This window comes from Pimephales promelas, chromosome 6 (genome assembly GCF_988280905.1).
Source record: "Pimephales promelas chromosome 6, fPimPro1.hap1.1, whole genome shotgun sequence".
Classification (NCBI taxonomy): domain Eukaryota; kingdom Metazoa; phylum Chordata; class Actinopteri; order Cypriniformes; family Leuciscidae; genus Pimephales; species Pimephales promelas.
In genome coordinates this window covers 23,415,639-23,440,065 of record NC_142774.1, presented here as the reverse complement: position 1 = coordinate 23,440,065, position 24,427 = coordinate 23,415,639, and the positions used below count along the sequence as shown (strand labels likewise).

Genomic DNA, 24,427 nt, shown 5'->3' with positions numbered 1-24,427 from the left:
TGCTCTGTTGTCTGTGTTTCTTTAACGTAAACGCTGCATGGTATTGGAGTGTTTTGATGAGTACAAGTACAGTCTGAGTCAGTGCAGTATTGGTATCGTTGCATTCCTACTATAAACCTAGCTTCCAACAAACAGTCATATGCAGGTTCATGACAGTGTCGTAAAGTGCTACGTCACTACACTGTGAAGTGCGACGTAAATGTGTTCTGAAGCTCAAGTGAGAACCACAGAGGACATCACTTCTTTCACAGCGTACTAAAGTATTTTCCTTACACCATCATTTTGCTTTAGAAGACACTGATTCCTCCACTGGGGTTATATGGATTTTTGTCATGTCATCTTTGGGGTACACTTTTTGGGGTATTATTTGTACTCATGGAGATTGTGATCAGAGATTATTTTTCTAAAAATCTTTTGTTCATCTGATGAAAGAAAGTTCTATACATCTGTGATGGCATTAGGGTGAGTAAATGATAAGAGGATTTTTTTTTTTTTTTTTTTTTGTGGATTATCCCTTTAAGTCACATTCCTTTTGACTATGTAAGCAAATGTATAATTACGTGCAGAGCTCTGGATCCCAGTCCATTGTGTGAATATTGAAGAGCATGGTCCGGCTGGCATTGGTCACATCTGTGCAGTGAACACCCCCCTTCTTCCCCCCTGTCAAGCACTGAAAGGAAGGGGTTATTACCTATTATTTTAACATGCTTAAATATTTACATAATGATCACTTCATTATACTGATCAGCAAGCACAAGTTTATTTTGCACTATCAGCAAGCATTAGCATTATTATTTAGAAGCCTGCTGGCATTGGACTGCCACAAATTCATGCACTGATTCCTTTTACACTTTAAAGGATTAATTCACCTCAGCACAAGACAAACAAATTTGTGGTTAAAAAGTATATACCTTTTTATTTTACTTTTTAAAAAATAATCGATCGTTTCGCTAGATAAGAGCCTATTCCTCAGCTGGGAACGTGCAGAGCCCTTTGAAGCACTTCAAAGCCCTTTGAAATTGCATTGATTTGGACTTCAACAATTTGGTTACCGTTGAAGTCCATTGTGTGGAGAAAAATCCAGAAATGTTTTCTTCAAAAAACTTAATTTCTTTTCCACTAAAGAAAGAAAGACATGAACATCTTGGATGGCATCGGGTGAGTAAATTATCAGAAAATTTCCATTTTTAGGTGTGAACTAATCCTTTAACCCCAAATTTATATACACTGTCCCTATACACTCACCTAAAGGATTATTAGGAACGCCATGATAATACTGTGTTTGACCCCTTTTCGCCTTCAGAACTGCCTTAATTCTACGTGGCATTGATTTAACAAGGTGCTGAAAGCATTCTTTAGAAATGTTGGCCCATATTGATAGGATAGCATCTTGTAATTGATGGAGATTTGTGGGATGCACATCCAGGGCACGAAGCTCCCGTTCCAACACATGTCAAAGATGCTCTATTGGATTGAGATCTGGGGCCTGTTTCAGAAAGGAGGTTAAGTGAAAACTCTGAGTATGTTAACCCTGAAATGAGGGAAACTCTGGGTTTTCTGTTTCAGAAAGGGGGGTATATCAAACCCGAGAAAGCAGAGTAAGTCAAGCCCGTTTCTAAAAGAGAGGTAACTTATACTCAGAGTCAGTTATCATGGTAACTTACTCTGTGAACCTAATCTGGTCGGGAGCAGGTTTTCTTCAGTAAACCCAGAGTTTTTAGCGGTCTCATCCCCTTTTTTTAAAGAGGAAGTGCTGTTTAAACACCAACAATAATACTAAAATTTATTTACACATTCTTTAAGGAATATATTGTTTGTCCATGGTTTAATTGACTAAATCTGTTTTGCAGCACTTTGCCAAAAAATAAAAGGATTAAAACATTTGCTAAACTTTTATTTGATTACCACTGTTTTGGATAATATATTTCTATTAAATCATTGAAAATATTGTAATAAAATTTAAGAAGTTATTAATGATAAAAAATAAGATGTCAATCATAATCACAATCAAGTATTGAAGTTAGTTGATATTATGTTTTATTGAACAAATGTTTAATTTATTTAACTATCATTTTAACTGATGAAAATAATGACCGTAATTTAATAATGCAGTTTATATATTTAACAATTGTTTAACACCATAAACCGTGATATTTTCTGAGACGGTTCTCATACTCTGAAACTCTCATACGTTACAACCCCACATGGGGGAGTCCCCCACCCCACCCCTGCTGTTAAACAAGTTACTCAGCAACTTTTACTCATGTTTTAAATTAACTTTTACTTGTGTAGATTTTTTTTCTGGAATTTTTACTTGTACTTAAGTAAAAATGTATCAAAGTAATAGTAGACTATAGGTTGAATAACACTCTTCCAGTTTCACCTCTGATATTATAACAGTTACTCTAAAATAGTTATGAATTATTAACAACAAATGACATCTTCAACGGTGTAGTTAGATTAATGTAATAATTACTATCTCTAGAAAGTATTGGTCTACATATTACTAATTACTAAATCCTATATCAACCTCAACCACTTGATTAATACAAGGAGGAGAGACAAGAAACTGCACTTTTAATGCTTTCAAATTAACAATACAATTGCATGAATTATTCTTGAATTGATCAAAGTGTGTAGAGGGAGAAGGTTATATAAAAATATACCTTTTAAAAATGTATGCTAAATCCACTATTATTTTATACTGAATTGGTCTATAGTTTATGCAGTAGCCTATTTAATGTAATTGCATCATATTTTATTTTAAATTAAAGAAGAATGAAGAGTAATCCCTTTAATTAAATTACAATATTTAGATTACTTGGTCATTAATTACACCCAACACCTCTTTTTGTCTGGCGCTGTTGCCATGGTGACTCGTAATATCTGCGCTCCATTGATAATGGCTTTTTATAGCTGTGGTGCACGCGCTTAACTCAGAGTCAGTCAACTCAGAGTTGATTGAACTAACTCATTTCAGCTGTTCTGTAACCGAAAACTCAGAGTTTCCCATCTCAGGGTAAGTCAACTCTGAGTTCAAGCTTTAACTCAGAGTTGGTTGAACCTCCTTATTGAAACAGGCCCCTGGTGACTGTGGGGGCCATTTTGAGTACAGTGAACTCAATGTCATGTTCAAGAAATCAATTTGAAATGATTCTAGCTTTGTGACATGGTGCATTATCCTGCTGGAAGTAGCCATCAGAGGATGGGTACATGGTGGCCATAAAGGGATGGACATGGCTTTGCTGCATACCTCGGTTGTAAGTGGTTATTTCAGTCAAAGCTGCTCTTCTATCAGCTTGAATTAGTCAGCCCATTCTCCTTTGACCTCTAGCATGGGGCTGGGTATCGTAAAAAAAATGTTCGATACCTTGACTTCAATATCGGTTCCTGAACGATAACGTACCAATTTATATGTAATACCAATTTTATGTAACCAGTTTTAACAATATAATATTATATAATTTTTTATTTTATTTTTCAGTTTGTTGACTTTTTCACACTCATATTTTGAGAATGTAAAAAAGCACCAACGCTAAAGTTTTCTGTTTCCTAATCATTTAACAACATGTTTTCTTTACTTCAATGAGCTCATTGTTTTTGCCTTATCTTAATGCATTGTTTAACAATGAAACTGAATGAAAATTAATTGAAATGTCACCTCTGATAGCACATCATCACTCTAAATTGTAATTTAGAAACATGCATTTTCTACAAAGCAGCTTTGAAACGATATGTATTGTGAAAAATGCTATACAAATAAATGTGAATTAAATTAAATATAGGCTACTGGGGGGCGGGATTTATGCCTCGCGCTCAGCACACATGAAGCTTGCTGCAAAGCACTGGCAAAAGTAGCCTAAGTATTATGGATGTGTCGGGAAACAACAGCAAGGATATACTTTAATTGTTTATTAATGAAAAAGTGTTTAAAAAGTGTAAGGGCAGCAAATATGATTATGGCGATGCTGACTCGTCATTCCTACGGTAGTGAATGTGCGCGCCTATATGGATTAAGTAATCAAACAATTATTTCTAATTGTTTTGTTTAAAAGTAGACATATTTTGACAGTCTATAGGCCTATTTCTCATCTCTATGAGGCAAGTATCCTATATGCTGAGTTTCGGTTTCATTTGTGACGCGCTCCAGTTCTTGCAGTCGAAAATGGATAAACTTTCTACTCTCAAGTGTCTGATTTACCGTGTTACCGGTCCTGGCGGCAATTATCTTGTCGAAAATATTGCACCACGTCTGGCACATAAGTACACTTTGAATAATTTCCACATATTTTCTATCTATCTGGGTTGGGACGCTTACACACACACACCATAGACTGTGAAGCACACACACACTACCGCCTCACGTGCAACGAGCTACATCTCTGGGCAGCCGCCGCGTAAACAGCCGCCGCGTTTTCCGCCACAGCCAATCATTCTGCATGCTTATTGTTTCACTGACGTTGACGAGATTAACCACTAAGGTACCGAAATTTGGTACAGAAAAAAAAGACATGTTTCGATACTTGGTAGTACCGAGGCAATTTGGTCGGTACATAAAAAGTACCGAACTCGATACCCAGCCCTACTCTAGCAACAACAAGACATTTTCGCCCACAGGACTGCGGGATACTGGATGTTTTTCCCTTTTCACGCTATTCTTTGTAAACCCTAGTTATGGTTGTGTGTGAAAATCCCAGTAACTGAGCAGATCGTGAAATACTCAGACCGGCCCGTCTGGCACCAACATCCATGCCACGCTGTTAATTACCTAAAGGGTTAGTTCACCCAAAAATGAAAATTAAGTCATTAATTACTCACCCCCATGCTGTACCAACCCCGTAAGACCTTCGTTCGTCTTCGGAACACAAATGAAGATATTTTTGATTAAATTTGAGAGCTGTATAACTACCACATTGGCTCCTAAAGGACTGCCTCTTGACGGCCCAGAAAGTCAATGAAGAAAATGTTTAAATATCCCAAGTGACTACCGTGGCTCAACTATATGTTTATCAAGCGACGCGAATACTTTTTGTGCGAAAAAACAAACAAAAATAACGAGTTTATTCGACTATTTCTTTTCTTCCTTGTAGGCCAGAATGAGACTTCCTTAGATTTCCACGACGCATGCGCGAGATTTGCGATCTGCTCACACCAGCTTACACTACTTCAGATCGCAATTCTCGCGCATGCGTCGTGGAAATCTAAGGAAGTCTCGTTCTGGCCTACAAGGAAGAAAAGAAATAGTCGAATAAACTCGTTATTTTTGTTTGTTTTTTCGCACAAAAAGTATTCGCGTCGCTTGATAAACATATAGTTGAGCCACGGTAGTCACTTGGGATATTTAAACATTTTCTTCATTGACTTTCTGGGCCGTCAAGAGGCAGTCCTTTAGGAGCCAATGTGCTCTCAAATTTAATCAAAAATATCTTCATTTGTGTTCCGAAGACGAACGAAGGTCTTACGGGGTTGGTACAGCATGGGGGTGAGTAATTAATGACTTAATTTTCATTTTTGGGTGAACTAACCCTTTAAATCATTCTTCTGACATTCAGTTTGGAGTTCAGGAGATTGTCTTGACCAGGACCATACCCCTAAATGTATTGAAGCAACTGCCATGTGATTGGTTGATTAGAAAATTGCATTAATGAGAAATAATAATCCTTTAGGTGAGTGTATATCACATAAGAGATACCTCACTGCCACTGCTCTTACCCAGATAAGCCAGGAGTCAACCGTTCCAAACATTGCCTTGTGGGAGAGCACAGCTTCATGGATATTTTCCACATTATCCATCAACCAGCGTAACTTCACTGCACTGAAATATGTGCTGATGGGAAGGCCAGTCTTGTGCTTTATAAGGCAAGAGAAGTAACACTAATTATTCAATTTTGTCAACTTTAAGTATGATATGACACATAACTTGAACACAATTATGAATAAACTTAAAAGTCCAGTGATGAGCAGTTTTTCCTCAAAGCTTTGACAATTTGATTAAAAAAAATAAATTGGCATGGGGCATTTTGAAGTGCTAGTCCATGTGACAGCTTTAGACAAACACAGTGGGCTTTATGCACAGCTGCACTACTTCCTGAACTTCAGCCAGCTCCTTGTTACCCGTCTGCCATTATTGGTCAAAATTGATTAATTCAGGTGTGTCTGATTATTGTTGCCGTGACTCCTGAGGCCAAGCACACCTGAATTAATCAAGCTTGGCCAATAATGGCAGACAGGAAACAAGGAGCTGGCTGAAATTCAGGAAGTAGTGAAGCTGTGCATAAAGCAAGTTGTATTAAAATGAAGTCTAATCGGTTCCCCCTTTAGATTTAATATAAAACTGTAACTTTTAACTAATTTTTATTAATCAAATTTCATCATATAAAAAATAAAACACTTTTGAAAAATAATCTATTTCAGAAGTAAACTGAAGCAGCTGTAGCTTGTTTTTATTTTGGGGATACTTCAGTTTCCAGAGAGCATTTGATTGGACAGAAAAAAAAGTGCATCATGGTGTAATCAAAATGTACATTCAGAATGCATCATCTAAATGTTAATTTGGAATTTTTTGGAGCACGCCAGCTTATGGATATTTATACTAAAAGCTACAAAACTTGATTTAAAAAATAAAGACTTCCTGACAGATATTTTGAAAATTATTTTATATAATAATGGATTGTGTATTTAGCTGTTCAAGATAATTTCAGTCTTGTTCACAAGGGAACACTGGCACTCTCACCTTGAGGTGGTTTTTGTTCCTGCCAGGAGTCTTGTTGATAAGTCTTTCTACTGTGGACTGGGTCCGCAGATCAAGCCAAACTAAACAAATCCAAATAAATTATGATTTTTTTAATATAGATTCTGAACTGTAAAACAATGGATACAATCTCTGATAAAAGTGGTATTTATAAATAAAAGTGAGGCAATGTTACTTACCTATAGCATTGTAAAGTGGATCCCCCGTTTCCTTGTCCCAAACAATGGTGGTTTCCCTCTGGTTTGTCACCCCAATGGCTACACGGATTAAAATAAGGGAAGAAATCGGAATAAACAACCATAATAGCATAGTGTAAGAACATGTGCAATGTGCATGGAAAAATAGCAGGTGGTCCTTGTACCTTTTATGTTTGAGATATCAATGTTGAGCTGGGTCAGTTTCTCACAGGTCCTATCCATACACTCATACACAGACTGAAGAATCTCTTTTGGATCTTCCTCCACCCAGCTAAGAACAGACAATAAATCCTTTTTAATGTTCTCAGTCAGACGTGACACATGAAACCTGCATGAATCTTAAATATAGCACACTACACACAGTTGACAGTACATGGCATCATTGCCATCCAAGTGAATGGAAGAAATCATATTCAGTTCATCCAGAATAACAGTATGAACCAATAGTGAACTTGTGATTTGAATCACAAGTTTTACTCTTACTATATTAATACATTGCCCCATTGAACCAGCATGTCATCTCATGACAGAAAGTAAACAATTGCCACTATCGCCTTGCTTTTGGCTTGCTTTGGGCTTGCTCAGTTGGGGTTATTTAGTGTTTAGCAGTATTATTGATCTGTGTTGTACTACTTTCATGTTATCAGTGTGAAGCTGCTTTGATACAATCTGTATTGTGAAAAGCGCTATATAAATAAATGTGACTTGACTTGACAATACCCACCCCTCTTTAGGAAAGCTCTGTTTAATCTCAACCTGATGGTGGCTGAGAAGCTCTGCGGTTTTCGCATTGAAAACCTACAAGTAAAAGAAGAGAGAAAGATGCCAAGTCTGTCAGTTAAATTGCTAAACAAGAAAATAAAGAAGACATGAATTAAAGCCACTTATCATGAAACATATCGCATTCAGTAATGTCAGATGATGAAATAGTTCAAAAAGGCACCCCAAAGGTTAACATATTTTAAAGCAGAAAATTAACACTTATTTTATTATTATTTAAAAAAAGAGAAAAATGTAAAATTTGCTCAGAAATTATTCTGCTTTAAAAAAAATAGATATATATGAGAAGTCAGATGGCCTGGCCAATGAAAATTATTCTTTCAAACTGCCTCTGTTCAACTTGGAGAATCCAAACTGCCTCTGCTCAACTTGGAGAAAGACAGAAATCACGGGTATAAAAACAATGTTGTGGAGAAAGAATGCCAGAATAGCAATTCTCTGACTTGAACCTGCTACATTTCAGTGTGGTATTGCAGTCATTTGTGATAAGTGATGCTTTATTGAGTGATTTTATATAGTGATGCTGAAAACTGGAAATTCCAGGTATTACAAAGGCATTAATTACAGAGTTTTATTTCATTCTGAGCTTTTCTATTGATTAACAATTCCCACCGCAACATTTTAATAATATGAGGAATGTTTTTTTTTTTAGGCTGTGGAATTACAAGCATACCCTACTTTAACATGAACACACATTCTACCATGTCTTCCTAATGGACAAAACAAAGGCACAGATTTTTTTTTTTGCTTTGTCCACTATTAGTGTCATGGCCTTATCAGATGAGATCTAATGTACGTAACATATTGGGCCCACAGTAGGCAACAGTAAAATTTCAGGTCAGAACAACCTGTGAAGAAAAGGGTCTTCAAATATGATCTTCCTCATGAGACGGAGGGAACCCAACCTAACATTTAGAAGGTATAGTTTCTTGTATAAAGATCAAATAGCCTATGTACTGTGAAAAAAAAAAATCATGCTAATGTCAAAATATAATTTTGAAAATATTTAGTTAAGTAACATTATTAGGGTGAATTTGGACACTTTCTCCCATTCAGATGACTGGGGGAAATGTCCCAATTTTCCTGAATTAGCCTTATATTTTTAGTATGTACTGTAAGATGAATTTATTTATTCCCTCATTAACTTATTTTACGTTTTATTTATTTATTAGGGCCCGAGCACTAACAGTGCGAGGACCCTATTGAAACTGTTAGGATTATTTTTATGGCCCGAGCACTAACAGTGCGAGGACCCTATTGAAACTGTTAGGATTATTTTTATGGCCCGAGCACTAACAGTGCGAGGACCCTATTGAAACTGTTAGGATTATTATTAGGGCCCGAGCACTAACAGTGCGAGGACCCTATTGAAACTGTTAGGATTATTATTAGGGCCCGAGCACTAACAGTGCGAGGACCCTATTGAAACTGTTAGGGTTATTTTTTTTTTTATTTTTCTGCAAAGTAAGCGCCATTTTCGGGGCCACAACATGCTCAAAAACTCACCAAATTTGGCATGCATGTCAGAACTGGTGAAAAATTTCGTATTTTGTGGGTTTTGCGGATGGGCGTGGCAAAATGGCACGCTAGCTCCACCTAGAAAATTGGAAAAAACTAGCCCCTCGTCCTTGTTCAACCTACATGCACGAAATTTGGTGGGGACGTATATCATATCAAGATGCACAAAAAAGCCTCAAGAACCCATACCCTAAACTCGACAGGAAGTCCGCCATTTTGAATTTGGCGGCGATTTTTGGACGATTTACACACTCCGTACTTTAACGAACTCCTCCTAGGGATTTAGTCGGATCGAATTCAAATTTCTGCTGTGCCTTCGATAAGTCGATCCCCGAACGCCGTTCATACAGTTCAGAAGTTCGCTGAACTTCATACAATTCAGATCACTCAGCACGACGTTCGTGGTTTGACTTATCGAGACTATTTTTTACGATGGCTCCTGTCTGTAAACGAAGTGAACTGTCTTCGTAAAGTATCTTCTTATTAAACGGTCTGTACACTTAAAAAGTTCTCAATGCTTCGTTTTGCATGTATGGAGACTTATTATGTTACTGCGTTAGTGTGGGGCTATTTTGAGCCTTGTTAGTGGTATAAACTAGCGATTTCTTTTTACTTAGTCAATGCCCCCATTACTAGCATTATATGCTAAACAGTTTTTAGAGATAAAACTCTTTACATTCGATTATCATGAAAACAAATCTCAGAGAACGGTTGACTATGTACCGATGTTTTATAGACCAAAGGTTCATTTTTCGCCCGGAGTTCTCCTTTAACCACTTCTCCCCAAAAACATGCCCCGCCCATCAACCACGCCCCCCGTCCTATTTTCCAAAAACTAAAATATCACCCTATGTATGGAGAAACTGTCCAAAGTGCGATACTGCGATTGAATGTCATTTATTGTTCAAGTTCTGAAAACATCATAATTAAAGCTGTCATATTAACGTGGGAATTAAAATTAAGTTTTAAGCAAAACATTTGAACTTTGTAATGCTGCTCAAATCCAAACATTGAGTAACTGGGTAAAAAGTAGATCATTACCACTTAGCAAGTTAAATTTCACAGTGAGCCAAAAATGAACACCATTTGGGCTGAACGTTATTTTAGTACAATAGGGGTATTTTGACACTAGGCAAGTGAATTCACAAATATAACTCTCAAAATATCCCTTCGTTGCACTAAAATAATTATTTTCAGAGACAAGTACCGAGGAAACAGAAAGCTAACTAGAAAGATTCAGCTAATGTTCCATTGTCATCATACAGAAGATCAAGCAGACCCAGAAACTAAAAGCAATTAATTTAGGTAACTTCCTATGACGGCTGAATCTGAACTCCTGCTGAACAGGCTTCAGCATCTTTATCTGCCCCGGCACATGTTGGCAAGGGCACGGAGGACTCTCCAATCTTTGTCTGTATGCGAGCCACTTCAGTAAGCTCCACCACAACCAGATAACATGTCCTCAAGATACGACTTACCAGAAAACGCGTGGAACTCGTGCCTTGGTCGATAGCAGCTACAAGGGGGCCTAGCATGATTCTGTTCGACGACGCAGCCATTATACCGTTCATTGAATCAGTGAGCGTGAGTGACTACAGTAGCCAGAAATATAACACTGGACACTCGGCCCTGCGCTCCGCCCTCGCTCAGGCGTATGCCGCCATGATGATGACGTAAACATGCCCCGTGACGTGAGGGAGGAGAGTTTTTCTAATGAAATAGCTATCACTTTGAAATCTACACTTTGGAGTTTATACTTTTAATTACAGTGAAATGAAATAAATTGCTCAGACGCAATACATTATGTAACTCCCAGCTAACAATGACCTGGCGGAACGCCAGCGTTTTTTTTGGGTGGCACTCATGCTGCGTTCAACTCCTCCAAGTATGGAGCGAAGTATGTGCCTAAACCTCACACACAAACAAAACGTGTTTTACTCACACCCAATGATTCACAAACAAACTCAGTGTGGTTTGTAAATACAAAACATCACTCACAAACTAATGCATATTGTTCTGCAAATAAAAAACGTACCTATCAAACAAATACAGTATGTTTTACATATACATAGAAACGTATTTCTTCAATGACCAAAATATCCTGCAAGTACAAACTAAAATCTTTAAAAGTACAAAACAAAATTCTACAAGTACAAAACAAAATTCTACAAGTACAAAGCAAAATTCTACAAGTACAAAGCAAAATTCTACAAGTACAAAGCAAAATTCTACAAGTACAAAACAAAATTCTACAAGTACAAAACAGAATTCTACAAGTACGAAAAACTGTCACGTGACTTTTGGCACTATTTTTCCGCGTCCAGGCAGAATCAGATTTTCTCACAAATACAGTTGAGCAACTTCCTCTTCTAGAACAGTAGATGGCGCTAAGATAAGGGATCAATTTGCTCGCCTTTGCCCATGGGAAAATGAGCGGTGAACAGGTGTGTTTCTGTCTAACATTATCTATAATTAACCTTATTGAGGTTTTGGAAAATGTTTATTATATAGACAGAAATCCACATTAGCACTTAGTAGTAACGTAGCCTACTCCACTCTAGGATAAGGGAATCTATAAGCTAAAAGCTCTGCCATCATGTTGCTTTTACATTTTTGTAAAAATGTTTCATTTACTGGATGACTCTATTTCTTTCGTTCTCCATAAATTAATGAGAACATTTCATTTAATTGAAAGGGTCCCACTTATTCATTAATTTAGTTGGAATTCAGTCAGCGTAACTGTTAATGTAATAAAATAATGAATGAACAAATCAAACAATATACAGTTGTTTCTTCCCTGTGGTGTATTGTCCAAATTATTATTTTGGACAGACAAATGAAACCCTCCTTTCAATTAAATTAAATGTTTTCATTGTTCCCAACCTGTATGAGTTTCATACCGTTTTTATTCTGCTGAACACAAAATAGGTATTATAAAGAATGTCGGTAACGAAACAGCTGACAGTGGCCATTGACTTCAATAGTATTTTGTTTTCCTATATATTTTCCAAATAACTATATGATATTATTATAATATAAAATTATCATTATTAGTAACTATTTAGAAAATTACAATAATATTTAGCAGTAATGTATCAATATATATTACAGTACAATGCCGTATAATTGATTACAGCAGTAATCAAATTGCGAAATTACGAAATACAGTAAAAATACAGTAAAGTACTGTTTTGTAGTTTGCATTACTGATCTTGTGCACTGTAAAGTGAATTACACTAGGTACTGGAAATCGAAATACAGTGACTTGCTGGCAACCGTCCTGCCAGTACTGTAAAAATACAAGAAAACACAGGATGCACACCGGAAATGACTCTAACATGAATGCATTGATTGATTCCTAGGTTTATTTTGTTATGAATAAACAAATGTGCAATATATAAAGGAAAAACCTTACGATTAAAGTTGTAATGTTATAATGTTCAAGTTTTTGATCTAAAAAAAGAAAGATGCACACAGAAAATGACCAGATTGATTGATTCGAAGATATTTAGTTTGTTACAAACAATGTGCAATCTGTAAAACAAAAACCTCAAAATTATAGTTGAAATGGTATACTGCTGGAATTTTTTTGACCTTGAGAAAAAGCTTAAAGTATAGACCAACAAAGTTTATGTTTATTAATTTATTTTATGTTGGTACATTTTTCGGAAGTACTGTTTTGACCTGATGTCCATTGGAATGGACAAAAAAATCACAATGAAAGCCATCATATAAAAAAAATGTTTTCATTTGTTTTCATTTATAGAAGCCTCATGAGCTGGGAAAATGTACTTTTATTTTTCAGAAACTTGAAACATAATTCAGGTCTGAAGGGGTTAATCTGGCCCATTATTATGACCGATGTCGACAGTGACGCATTTCAGTCGGCTTTTTATTTCTCATCTCCATAAATATATCTAGTAATAAAGCTAATGCAAGGGCTAGTAGGAATCAATGAATTGGAGAGAGAGCGCAGTTCGCAACGCTTTCTCTCTCGTGGCGTCTGTCGTTGCTATGCAACAATGAACTTGCGCGCCTCTAAAAACGAGCGCGCCGTGGCGCTTTTATGAGCTAATATCCAAAATATTTCCTTATGTGGCTCTTTCCTCCTTTCTTATCCAGATACCACAGAGCCCGCCAGAAAGCCTGTCTGTGACAAGATGGGAGACATCTAGCCTCTATATAGATATTTATGGAGAAAACCAGAAAACCTGGTCATCTTCTTCTTTTCTTTAAATGGCGGTTGGCAAACCACTTTTAAGTGTGCATTACCGCCACCTTCTGATATGGAGTGTGGATCACAAAGCCTTTCCATACCCTTGAAATAAATATATAAATCCATAATAAAACCAATAAATAACTTCATAAATATCTAATAACATTATTAATATTCATACATTATCATTAAATACAACTTTCTAAGACAACTAAACTCATATCCTTTGACTAAGCCCTGTTTTACTCAAAACCACAAAAATCACTCTACATGCCTTGAATTCATTTGTAATATTTCCTTCATTTCAAATCTAATTTTTTTTTCTTTTCTAAACCAGCTTTTCAGCCTCATCCTTTCCTCCTTATACTTATGACAATTAATAATAACATGCTCTGTTTCGTTAATATTACAGACCTCACACATCCCAGTTTCATGTTTCAATTTAAGCATACTATTCAATCCCTTTTATTCCTATTATTTTCTCTCATTCCTCCTACCCTGTTCTGGAGACTGTAATGCATTCTTGCTTTTGTTTCTTTATTCACTCCTCTTGCCACTTCTTTCTCATTTCTTGATTATGCTTTTAACTTCAGCCTTACTATAACCATCTATCTCTGTTTTTTTGGTTGCATTTTTGGCATATTTGTCTGCAATTTTATTTCCTTCTACTCCTATATGGGCTGGAATCCAGTTGAATTTTACTACTACTCCTACTCTCAGTATTACTGATACTGATGCTAATTAACGCACTACTTGAATCTCACCCTATTAACACTTACCTTGACCTACTATTTTCAACCCACTCAAGGGCTAAGAGAATGGCCAGCATTTCTCCTGTATACACGGACATTTTATCATTTATTCTCTTATTTAACATAACATTCACTTTTGGTATGATGAACACAGCTCCTACTACTTCTGTTTTTGATGCATCTGTATATATCTTAATAAACAGAGAATAATTCTCCCATGTATCAACTAACCTGACTATTTTTTCCACTCTAAAAGGTGCAAATCTACCTCCAACTCCCCTAATAGCCAAGATGGAACATTGGATAATGGCACAGTTGGGACTTACCATCATATCTCCTTATCCCTATCTCATCGACTGCATACCTTATTACCAAAGCTCTTAATCTGTCGTCTTTCCCTTTCTTGACATGGTTGTAACACCTTCTGAGTCAGGTGACTTTCCATATGTCCTTTTAAATTTGCCCAGTATATTAATACTATCTGATTTCTTCTAATCTCCAATGGCATCTCATTAATTTCTACTTGTAATGCTGCTACTGGGGTTGTTTTAAAAGCACCACAACAGAGTCTTTTTAGTAAACACAACTAACTTTTTTAGTAAAGTTCTTGAAGCAGACTGGTAAACTGTACATCCATAATCTATAACTGCCCTAATTAATCAAATATGAACTACTTTCAATGAGGTTCTACTTGCTCCCCACTCTCTACCTCTCAGACATCTTACTACATTCAATATTCTTTTACATTTTTCAACAACTTTCTCAATATGTATTTCCAGTTAAGTTTTCTATCAAACCATATCCCGAGATATTTAAAACATTCCACTCTCTCTAGATTTTTGTTATAAAGTTTAAGTTGAATCTGTTCTTGAGAAAACATGGTAGCGTGGCGTGGCACTATTTCTATTTCAAGGACAATTAGGAAGAAAACAAATAAAAAGCTTTTATGTAACTAAAATATTAGAAAAACACTCTCATAAAAACACTCTCCTCACAAACCCATCAACCAGACTGAGCCAACAAGGACTCGTTAAGATCTGGTTCGAGCCTGCTGACCATAGATATCATATAGAGACTAGACGCCCTATTGGCCGCTGGAAAATGAGAAATCCGGCCACCATCTTGAACCGGTCATATTCCTAGTTTCGTTGCTTGGCAGCAGATAAGATGCCAGAGCACTGTGGAGTATTTTCCCATGTTCTAATCGCCAGACCATCGAAAATAGGGCTTTTCACAAGTAAGTTTTAACATTACCGTACTATTGGTTGTATTTTGTGAATAGAATATTACCAGATAATCGAGAATGAGCAAGGATCGTTGATATTTTTGTTTACTGCATCAGGCGCATGGAAATGTGAGGAAATTGTTAAAGTAATAACTAAGAGGTTCTCGGTTATCAGATAAGCATTCAACTGCCCTGTTGTATAGGTTATTTGTGTTTGCACATGATATAAGAAGCAATGTAATACACGCATGACAGCAATGTGCAAATTGAGTTACCCCTAGCTCCAACTTATTTTAGTTTTATTGATAACCTATATCTAATCCCATGCGATTTGGCCACGATCGGCAAAGAGCAAATCATTTGTGACTGACATGAACTGTCTCAGTACTATGGTACGGTCTAAATCCAGACTAAAAATCCTTGTAGATATCATTTCTTTCTAAAAAGGAACATAGTTGTGAGGACACTGCCTTTTCTGGTATCTTTGACAGAAAAGGTAGATCCGAGATACAATTCTGTAATTCATCTGGAGCCATACTGCCTACTGTACAGCAGTTGCTGAAGACCATCCAAAGACACAGTGAGGATTTATCCAAACTGTAAGCTTTTTTTCCACAAATATTAACCAGTTACAAAATTCTAAAATGGAAATGTATGTGTTTATTAGTTCTAAAGCAGATCAATGTTGTTAAAGAGAAACTCTGAACACTTTCTATATTTAAATCATTTTTTTACACAATACAACAAAACATCTTTCAGGATACAAGAATAAAAAAAATCAATAGTTCACAAATCACAACCAAGGTTGTGAGACCGAAACGTTGCTAATAAAGAATTTTTAAACGCAAGTTCTGATAGTGTGCAGGAGTGTCTCATTTGCAGATTGTCAACCAATCTTTTTTGGTCGTTTTTGCTACGCACCTATCATCTGCAGGTGTGCGATTTTTTTTTATTGATGTACAACAATTTAAAATGCATCATGTCCATTCTAGCAGGTTTGTAGGTGGAGAATGCCTATGTTAACATTGATAGAATAAACAGACAAGCACACACATCTCCCCCTGTTCCTTGTCCTAGCCCTGACCTGCTATCCATTTATTTGGGTGAAGTGCTGGCTCTGTAATATTTCATTTGAAAAGTTCATTATATGCATTTCAGTTATCCACCATTATAGGCTCATTCATCATATTCTCCTCATCACCCGCAGAGTCCATTGCCTCTGATGACTCCTCTTCTTCATCACTGAGGGACTCTGCTGCTGTTCTTTTCATCCCTCTCTGTTTGGACAGGGCAGCGGCATAGCGAATGTTGTAAATGTTCCAGTCACAACTAGAAAGAAAACAAAAATGTTTAATCCTGATGAATAACTAGAGTGTGTTATATATGAAAATTATAAATAAGAGAATTTAACTATTTAAACTTTAGCAACAAAATGACTAAGAAAGGAAAACTAATAAATACATACATTTCCAATTTAGAATTTTGTAACTGGTAAATATTTGTAAAAAAAAAAAAAAAAAAAAAAAAAAAAAAAAAAGCTTACAGTTTGGACAGATCCTCACTGTGTCTTTGGATGCTCTTCAGCAGCTGCTGTACAGTAGGCAGTATGGCTCCAGATCTGAAAATGACGCACATGAACTGAAAATGTCACAACCACTGTATCAGCAATGTTGATATTCTGTATACAGCAGAACTGCTGATTTTTTAATCTCTTTACCCGCAAGCAAAATAAATTTGCCAGCCCAAATGTTCAAAATTTTGAATTTAGAACAGAGCCTCTATGTATATATATATGCATCATGTCCATTCTAGCAGGTTTGTAGGTAGAGAGAGAGAGAGAGAGAGAGAGGGGGGGGGGTGGTAAACGTACATATTAAGCTCACCATAATCTACATTGAGACAGGGCACAGGATATTGGTTTTAGTAAAAAAGTTATGTTAAAATAAAATATGCATTTCTTAAACAACAATATTTTATTTTAAATGACAAAAGCATTAAAATTAAAATGTACATCATTAAATGCAAAAAGTCTGACTGGGCTTAATGGGTATGTTTGTGTAGTGTGTACCCTTTACGCACACCCCTGTTCCCAATATGCTCACAATAAGTTTTATTATAAAATCTTGTTTATTTTAAACAATCTTTTTAAGGAACGATGGAAACAAGTTGTATTTGAAGGAGTCAATCACAAAAAAAAAAAACAGAACACTAAAATCAAGCAACAAGGCATTTAATTTGATCAGGTAGCCTATCCTATTCATTGTGATGTGTCATTCAAACTCACTGCAACATCTAGACTAGTCCACGTTCAGCTAAGTAACACATATTGAACAATTAAATAACAAAACAAACTAATACAAATTTAAAGTAGTAGTTCACTTTTAAATAAAAAAAACTTTTGCTGATAATTTACTCATCCCCATGTCATCCAAGATGTCCACGTCTTTCTTTCTTCAGACAAAAAGAAATTAAGGTTTTTGATGAAAACATTGCAGAATTTTCTCCATATAATGGACTTCATTGGGAACCAAACGTTTTTTTTTTTAAGTGAACTAATCCTTCAATTCATGGGGATGAATAAAGAAACTCGCCACATTATAAAGCCTCTTCATAATGTCAACTTATTTATATTCTCTTCTTTTTGTAGATATTTTTCTGATGGCTCCTTTGTATCAGATGACATGCGTCTTTCATCTTTGGGCATTTACTATAGTTTTGTCTGGCTTTTGTCATCTTAAGACTATGAAAATAAGTTTATTAATCATTTTGTGAAGATTAACTTTGTGACAACCATCAGTTAATATTTAAAGTCTGATTATGAAGTATTTACATAGACGTTTAATGTGGATGAGCCTAAATAAAGGGAGCACACTGTGCTTAATTGGAGCGAAAACTATTTGTTAATAAAAATTACATAAAATTTAAAAGAAAATATTTATCTAAATAAATAAATAATCTAGGTCATGTATTAAGTGTATTTATGTATTTATACCAATTTGAATATGGACAACTATTATTGACAATATCCATGAAATTATGCTTTTTCTAAATTATGTCACACTGAAGTTGTGTGATTTCATAGGAGTGCACCCTTTAAGCTCACCTAACAATAATATTATTAATTCTTTACAAATTACAACAGTTTAAAACCACAGACTATCAATAAAATGTACAATTATAATATTATGGATATAAAAGTACAAGCCATTAATGCCTGTAATTTTAATGCCACAATTTTATACAGCTAGTAAGCTGGCTATGTTCTGTAGCATCTGCGCTAAGTTGCTAAAACTATCTTTTAGATCTAACTGTAATCATTTCCCACACCTAGGTTCCAGATTAAAATATGTAAAAGTCTAAACATTAATCTTTAAATTTTGCAATAAGTAGATGTACTTACCCAAAATAAAGGCTTAAACATATAAAAAAATGCACATTTGAGGGGCTACTCTTCTGGTGAAAGTTTTCAGACAGCTTTCAAAATGGCCACCAGACAGTGTGAACACTGTGCAATGGTCTGATTTGTTTAAAATTACATGAGGTATGTAGTAACAAACACATCAATTGGTTAAAACCTCAAATAGGGAAATATATTGCTTTTTCATTTTATAATCTAATACATTGCTTTTTCTTTTTATAATCTGAGCTCAAAGGTGGCAGTGTGCTTAATGGGTACTTGAGCTTAATTGGTACGTTTACCCTATATATATATATTTTATATATAAAAGAGTTATGTTGCTGACCGATTCTTGAGCTTCTGTCCATGTAAGGTGAGCAGACACTGAGCCCAGCTGAGGTAGAACTGCAGGTGGTTGGACTTCTCCAATGTTGAGGCCACAAAGTGTAGAAGCTTATCCACATACACATCTGGAAGTGAGCTAGATACCACTGTAACTGAAGCATCAAACAATAGCATGTCAAGAATGACAAGAAAATTATGCATTTTGAACAACCATTTTAAAAGGGAACGCACTTTGGTCATAAGGGACTGCCTCCAGAACTTCTCTTATGAGTGGAATTTCATTCAGACGGAAAGACAGCAAAATTGCAGATGCCCACTCTTTTTTCGTCACCTGTCGCCGTATACTTGTTGGTGTGACATCCATGTCCAGATCATAGGGGTCAAACACCAGTGAAGCATCAAGAGAGTAGATCAGCAAACCTTCAGTGGAGGCTGCTGCCCAACTGCGTCCTGAATGGAGAAGAATGCCAAAACTTCATTCTGTTCGTTATTTAATGGAAATGGGGAAGTCTTGGAATGGTGGAAATGTTTAGAAATATACTTAAAGGATTACAGATGTGCAATTTGTTATATCGCGCTTAATGTGTTGTACTATATAGACAAAAACTATACCAGTAGGTGAGAAGCGGAGAGAGCTAACACGGATCTCTGGTTTAAACCGTCTGGAGCTCATATCACCTGAGAGATATGGAGAGAAAGGATTTTGAGAACATTATATCTAATTATACTTTCAATGCTCCTAAAATCACAATGTTTAAAACTGATTGGCAGATTTATTGATAGAGGAGTGGTCTCACCCCTCTTGACTCCGGGAAGACTGAGCTCTATTCCGTTTCCATCCCCTGTGCCTTCATCCACTAAAGACAGATTACCAAACTCTGTCATCTTACGTCTGTCGAGAAACTCCTGAAAACACAAGAACATGACAGAATTGCTATGTAAGCTAGTGAGAATTGCTATGTAAGCTCATACCTGTCAAGTATCCCGTTTTGGCCGGGAAAGTCCCGTATTTTACCCTTCTTTCCCGCCATCCTCCCATATTAGTATTTTCCCGTAAATCTCCCGTATTTTAACCTGCGTTATTAAAATATAATAATACCCCCGAGCGGACTAAAAAAAAACATTCCCAATCTGAGCTCTGTCACTTGCCTCGTGATAACTACAGGTACTGTTGGTGAGGTGCCAGTTGTCGCGAGGTCAGATGATGAGTGACAACTCTATGGTGACAACGCAGGGGAAACAAAGAGGAGTAGGCTGGGGGACAGTCACACGTTTTGTAACTGTGACTGTGACTGTGACTTTTGCATCTCACACGGGGGAAGGAATGATGTGTTAGCACGAGAAATGGTGTTTAGCATGGTACGAAATATTGTTGCCGAGAAAAGTATGACGCTAGACAACACATAGATAGACAACAGAACTGCTCTACTCTCATGTAAAATTAACCACTGTGGCCCAGCCCACAAATACACTCCTTCCAAAACGGTCTTAAAGAATGCAAAGTCTGCAACATTTTTGTACAATAACTCAATAAGAGAGTAAAGAAAAGTTATGTGAAATGAAAAGAAAAACTTTAAAAGAAAAGCAATATGAAATGAAAAGAATGTGGGTAATGAAAATAAAATGTAAAGACAAGCAATGTTAAATGAAAAGAAAATAAGCCTTTAAATAAATGAAGAGTTCAGATGCAAAAGCCTAAGTGCCATTTGAAATTTTCTTCTTTAATGATGATTTTTATCAAACTTGTATATTTGAGTTCAGTAATTTCACTTAAATAACAAATAATAGGCAATTATCATTGCCATTTAAGTGAAATCACTGAACTTAAATATACAAGCTTGTTAAAAATGATCTTTCTAGAAGAAAATTTCAAATGGCACTTAGAGGCTTTTGCATCTGAACTGTTCAAATGCTCTTTATATAAAGGCTACCCTCATATATATATATATATATATATATATATATATATATATATATATATATGTGTGTGTGTGTGTGTGTGTGTGTTTTCATTTAAGCTATAACAAATGTCTTAAAGTGTAAAGGATACTGGAGCTTGGTTGGGGTGGTGGGACTGTTCGCGGAGGGCGGCGGAAAATTTCCCTTATTTTCAAAAACTTGACAGGTATGTGTAAGCTAGTGTAAAATAATTTTGTAATGCTAATCTTATGATTACAATGAATGTACAGGCATGTTAATAAAAAACAGGAAACTACTTTTTAAAGTGGTCATGAACTGCATTTTTTTTCTGATTCCTGAGGTGCACTTATGCACTTAAGCAAGTTGGTTTAACACTTTAAATAGGCGGGACATTGGATGCAAAATTCAATTTTATAAGGGGTTTGCATATGAATGTGTCCCAGCACTGTGTGGACACAACCACCCTTACAATGACGACTCCAAAAATCTCCAAAGAAACTTAACCATCTCAATTATCAAGCTGTTTTGATTTTCTGAGCAGTATGACCCCGCTGACTGTTAAGCCCAATTTATACTTCTGCGTCGAACTTACGCCTTAGCTATACTGTAGGCTGTAGCGCACGTACCCTTCGGCATACCCTGACGTGCACCTCTCCAAAAACATAACGCGTCAATTCTACGAACCGCTCCCCGGGTTTCACATGGTTCCTCTGCAATGTGTAATTGCGCATCAACGTGGACAACGATGCAGAAGTATAAATGAAAACCAACGCATAGTCTATAGTGTAGAGGCTCCGCCGTAGGTTCGACGCACTAGTATAAATCAGCCTTTAGCGTATAGGCGTTGTTTCCACCCTCAGCCAGTTGTACACGGTCCACCATTTTCTCTGTTCTCGAGCAGGAATAATGTCTTGTAAGCAATGTTGTTGGATGTAACAGTGAACAATCTTCATTTACTTCTGACATCAGAGATGTTGAAAACGCAGTGGATTAATTTAAGTTTATGGAGAAAAATTAATTCCCTTTGTAAGGTCTGGGCGAAGGATGAATCATCTGGATTAGAGATGGGCATTTGATTAAATTTTCTTAGTCGATCGTCAGAAGAATTAACGATCGACTATCGATTAATCATTACTATTTTTAGATTCAAATTTATTTATAACTTTTTATACATTTTAAAATGCAATGAAAATACAAAAATATATATTCGGCGTTCGGTTAGGCTAAATTTGAAGAAATGCGCTGCGGTGCTCTAACGCAACGGAACCTGCAGCTGCAAGGTGGCACTCGTGAGACCCTCGTTTGTTCCAAAATAATAATAAAAAAATAATTTTAAACAATAACTTAACAAAAAACAATATTTATAATAACATTTAATAAATATAGCTGCGAGCAGCGATGGCGGGCCCAAGCCGGTGGCACCGCAACCCCGGTTCCTTTAGTTACCTAAAGGCACCGGGGTGGTGGTGCCGCAGGCTCTGGCCCTTTCATGATTAAATGATTAAATGTTAAAACGGCTTGCCATACTCTATCTGTCATTTCGACTAGTCACAATTACGTTACAGATATCTATTAAATGATAATACAAACTATCCAAAATGTAATTACGACTAGTCAGAAAGACGTTGTTGATATCTACAATGTTAATTCCGGATAGGCAAACTTAGCTTTTAAATGTTAAAAGGGCTTGCCATACAGTGACGTAGGGTCAGAGAGAGGCTCACCATATTCAAACCAAAATATCTGACTTCCCCTTGGTCCGAGCTAATGACTATGAATTAGAAAGTTGTCTGGCTTGAGGAGTAAAATGTATATACTGATTTTTGTAACTGTAGATAAAACTAACAACCCCACTTTTGTCAAAAGGTGGCGCTATTTAGTCCCTGCACCATGCCCGTTTCTGAAACTTTGCACATGTCTACTGGCTAATAAATGTTGTGTCTGTTGAGTTTCATGCAATTTCAAGCATGCTAAGAGTCTCAAAAGCATCCTAAAATAATTTCAAAGTTTGATGCGTTGCCACGGCAACAGTATCAGAGATATCAAGAATCCATTCACAGGTCTTCATCTGCCATGTATTTACATTATACAGATGAAGTTTGAAGCAAATCAGGTAAAAATAAAAGGATGATTTTAAAGCATTTGGAAAAAGACACACTTCCTGCTGCCAGTTGGTGGCCCTATAAATTTGACTCACAATAGTCACATCCATGTGATCGGCCTCTTACAGCGAACACACTGCGGAAGTTTTATCAAGATCAGTTAATGTATGCTGAAGTTATAACACACTTCCTGTTTCAGGTTTCTCGCCATAATTTCGTTTCCTCGCCACGGCCAAACCGTTTGAGAAATCAAAAATCCCCTCGCAAACTTTCATCCTCAATGTCTTGACTTCATGTTGACCGAGTTTCATCGAATTTGGAACACCTTCAAAAATAAAATTTGTTTGTGTCTGCGTAAATCCTTTTACACCAGACTGCTTTGTGTATAAGTGTCAATACAAAGGGACAATACAAAACATAGGTTTTGCAAAAAAGTTGTTACTCAAGGATGGATCAGTAGCAACTGTACAATGAACTTCATAAAACTCATCAGTAATGTTTTGGCCATCATTTGGACGGGTCCGCTATAGCAGGCTTATATTAATTAGTGGATAAAAGTAAGATGACAACATAAATCATAACTGTAATTAAACTAAACTACCGTAAAACTTAAAATAATAGCCGAGTCACAAATAGACGCCTGTCTCTTTTACACGCCTAGTGTGGCGACAGGTTTGGGTAAATAAAAGCCGGTAGAGGCTTTCAAATAGAGGCCGGGTTTATTTTTTGGTTTCGGGTTGTATTTAATCTTCTAAAACCCATCAGATCGTCCTTTTAAGCTAGTTATATGATGCAGATTGCGCACGTTAAGTTTCTGATTAGATGGCGGATGTGAAAGCCAGAGTTCCAAAATTAAGACTTTTTTTTTATTTTAACTAGGCCCTGCATGGTTTAATTAATCCCATTTTCTTTCAAATCTGCGCATTAGACTAAATATTTTATCATGTCATGATAGTTGATAGGGTAGCTGGCTACTTGTTTGTATTACCGTTATACTGTACACACAACAAAAAGTTTAACAAACTTTTTGTTTAGTCTTCAGTTTTTCTAAACATGTTTCTCTCAATACCATGGCAACGAAGAGAAAGCAGTACGATTTGACATTTAAGCTGACAGTTGTCAAATTTTCCGAACAAAATTCGGGGGAAGCAGCGGCAAGACAATTCCAGGTTGATCCAAAGAGGGTGCGAGAATGGTGTAAAAATAAAAGCTGAACTGCAACGT

At 36.3% G+C, this 24,427-nt stretch overlaps 2 protein-coding genes across 7 annotated transcripts in view; both read right to left on the bottom strand.

The window, feature by feature from the left end:
* LOC120495360 (glycerol kinase) overlaps positions 1-10,915 on the bottom strand; it is a 35,874-nt gene extending 24,959 nt beyond the window's left edge. For 3 of the 5 annotated variants that reach the window (XM_039694916.2, XM_039694926.2, XM_039694907.2), the window contains exons 1-7: positions 10,725-10,914; positions 7,673-7,746; positions 7,113-7,219; positions 6,931-7,008; positions 6,734-6,813; positions 5,713-5,850; positions 561-670 (exon numbers count right to left, since the gene is read on the bottom strand). In XM_039694916.2, coding sequence (XP_039550850.1) covers positions 561-670; positions 5,713-5,850; positions 6,734-6,813; positions 6,931-7,008; positions 7,113-7,219; positions 7,673-7,746; positions 10,725-10,817 — 680 coding nt within the window. In that variant the 5' untranslated portion in view covers positions 10,818-10,914. Of the gene's footprint in view, positions 1-560; positions 671-5,712; positions 5,851-6,733; positions 6,814-6,930; positions 7,009-7,112; positions 7,220-7,672; positions 7,747-10,724 lie in introns of all 5 variants that reach the window. The other 2 variants (XM_039694893.2, XM_039694899.2) reach the window with 1 other exon arrangement.
* Positions 10,916-16,076: 5,161 nt separating this feature from the next.
* pwp2h (PWP2 small subunit processome component) overlaps positions 16,077-24,427 on the bottom strand; it is an 81,352-nt gene continuing 73,001 nt past the window's right edge. For both annotated transcript variants that reach the window (XM_039694954.2, XM_089132271.1), the window contains 6 exons: positions 19,979-20,087; positions 19,794-19,859; positions 19,413-19,631; positions 19,183-19,333; positions 16,983-17,057; positions 16,077-16,768 (listed from right to left, as the gene is read on the bottom strand). In XM_039694954.2, the coding sequence (XP_039550888.1) occupies positions 16,594-16,768; positions 16,983-17,057; positions 19,183-19,333; positions 19,413-19,631; positions 19,794-19,859; positions 19,979-20,087 (795 nt within the window). In that variant the 3' untranslated portion in view covers positions 16,077-16,593. The remainder of the gene's footprint in view (positions 16,769-16,982; positions 17,058-19,182; positions 19,334-19,412; positions 19,632-19,793; positions 19,860-19,978; positions 20,088-24,427) is intronic.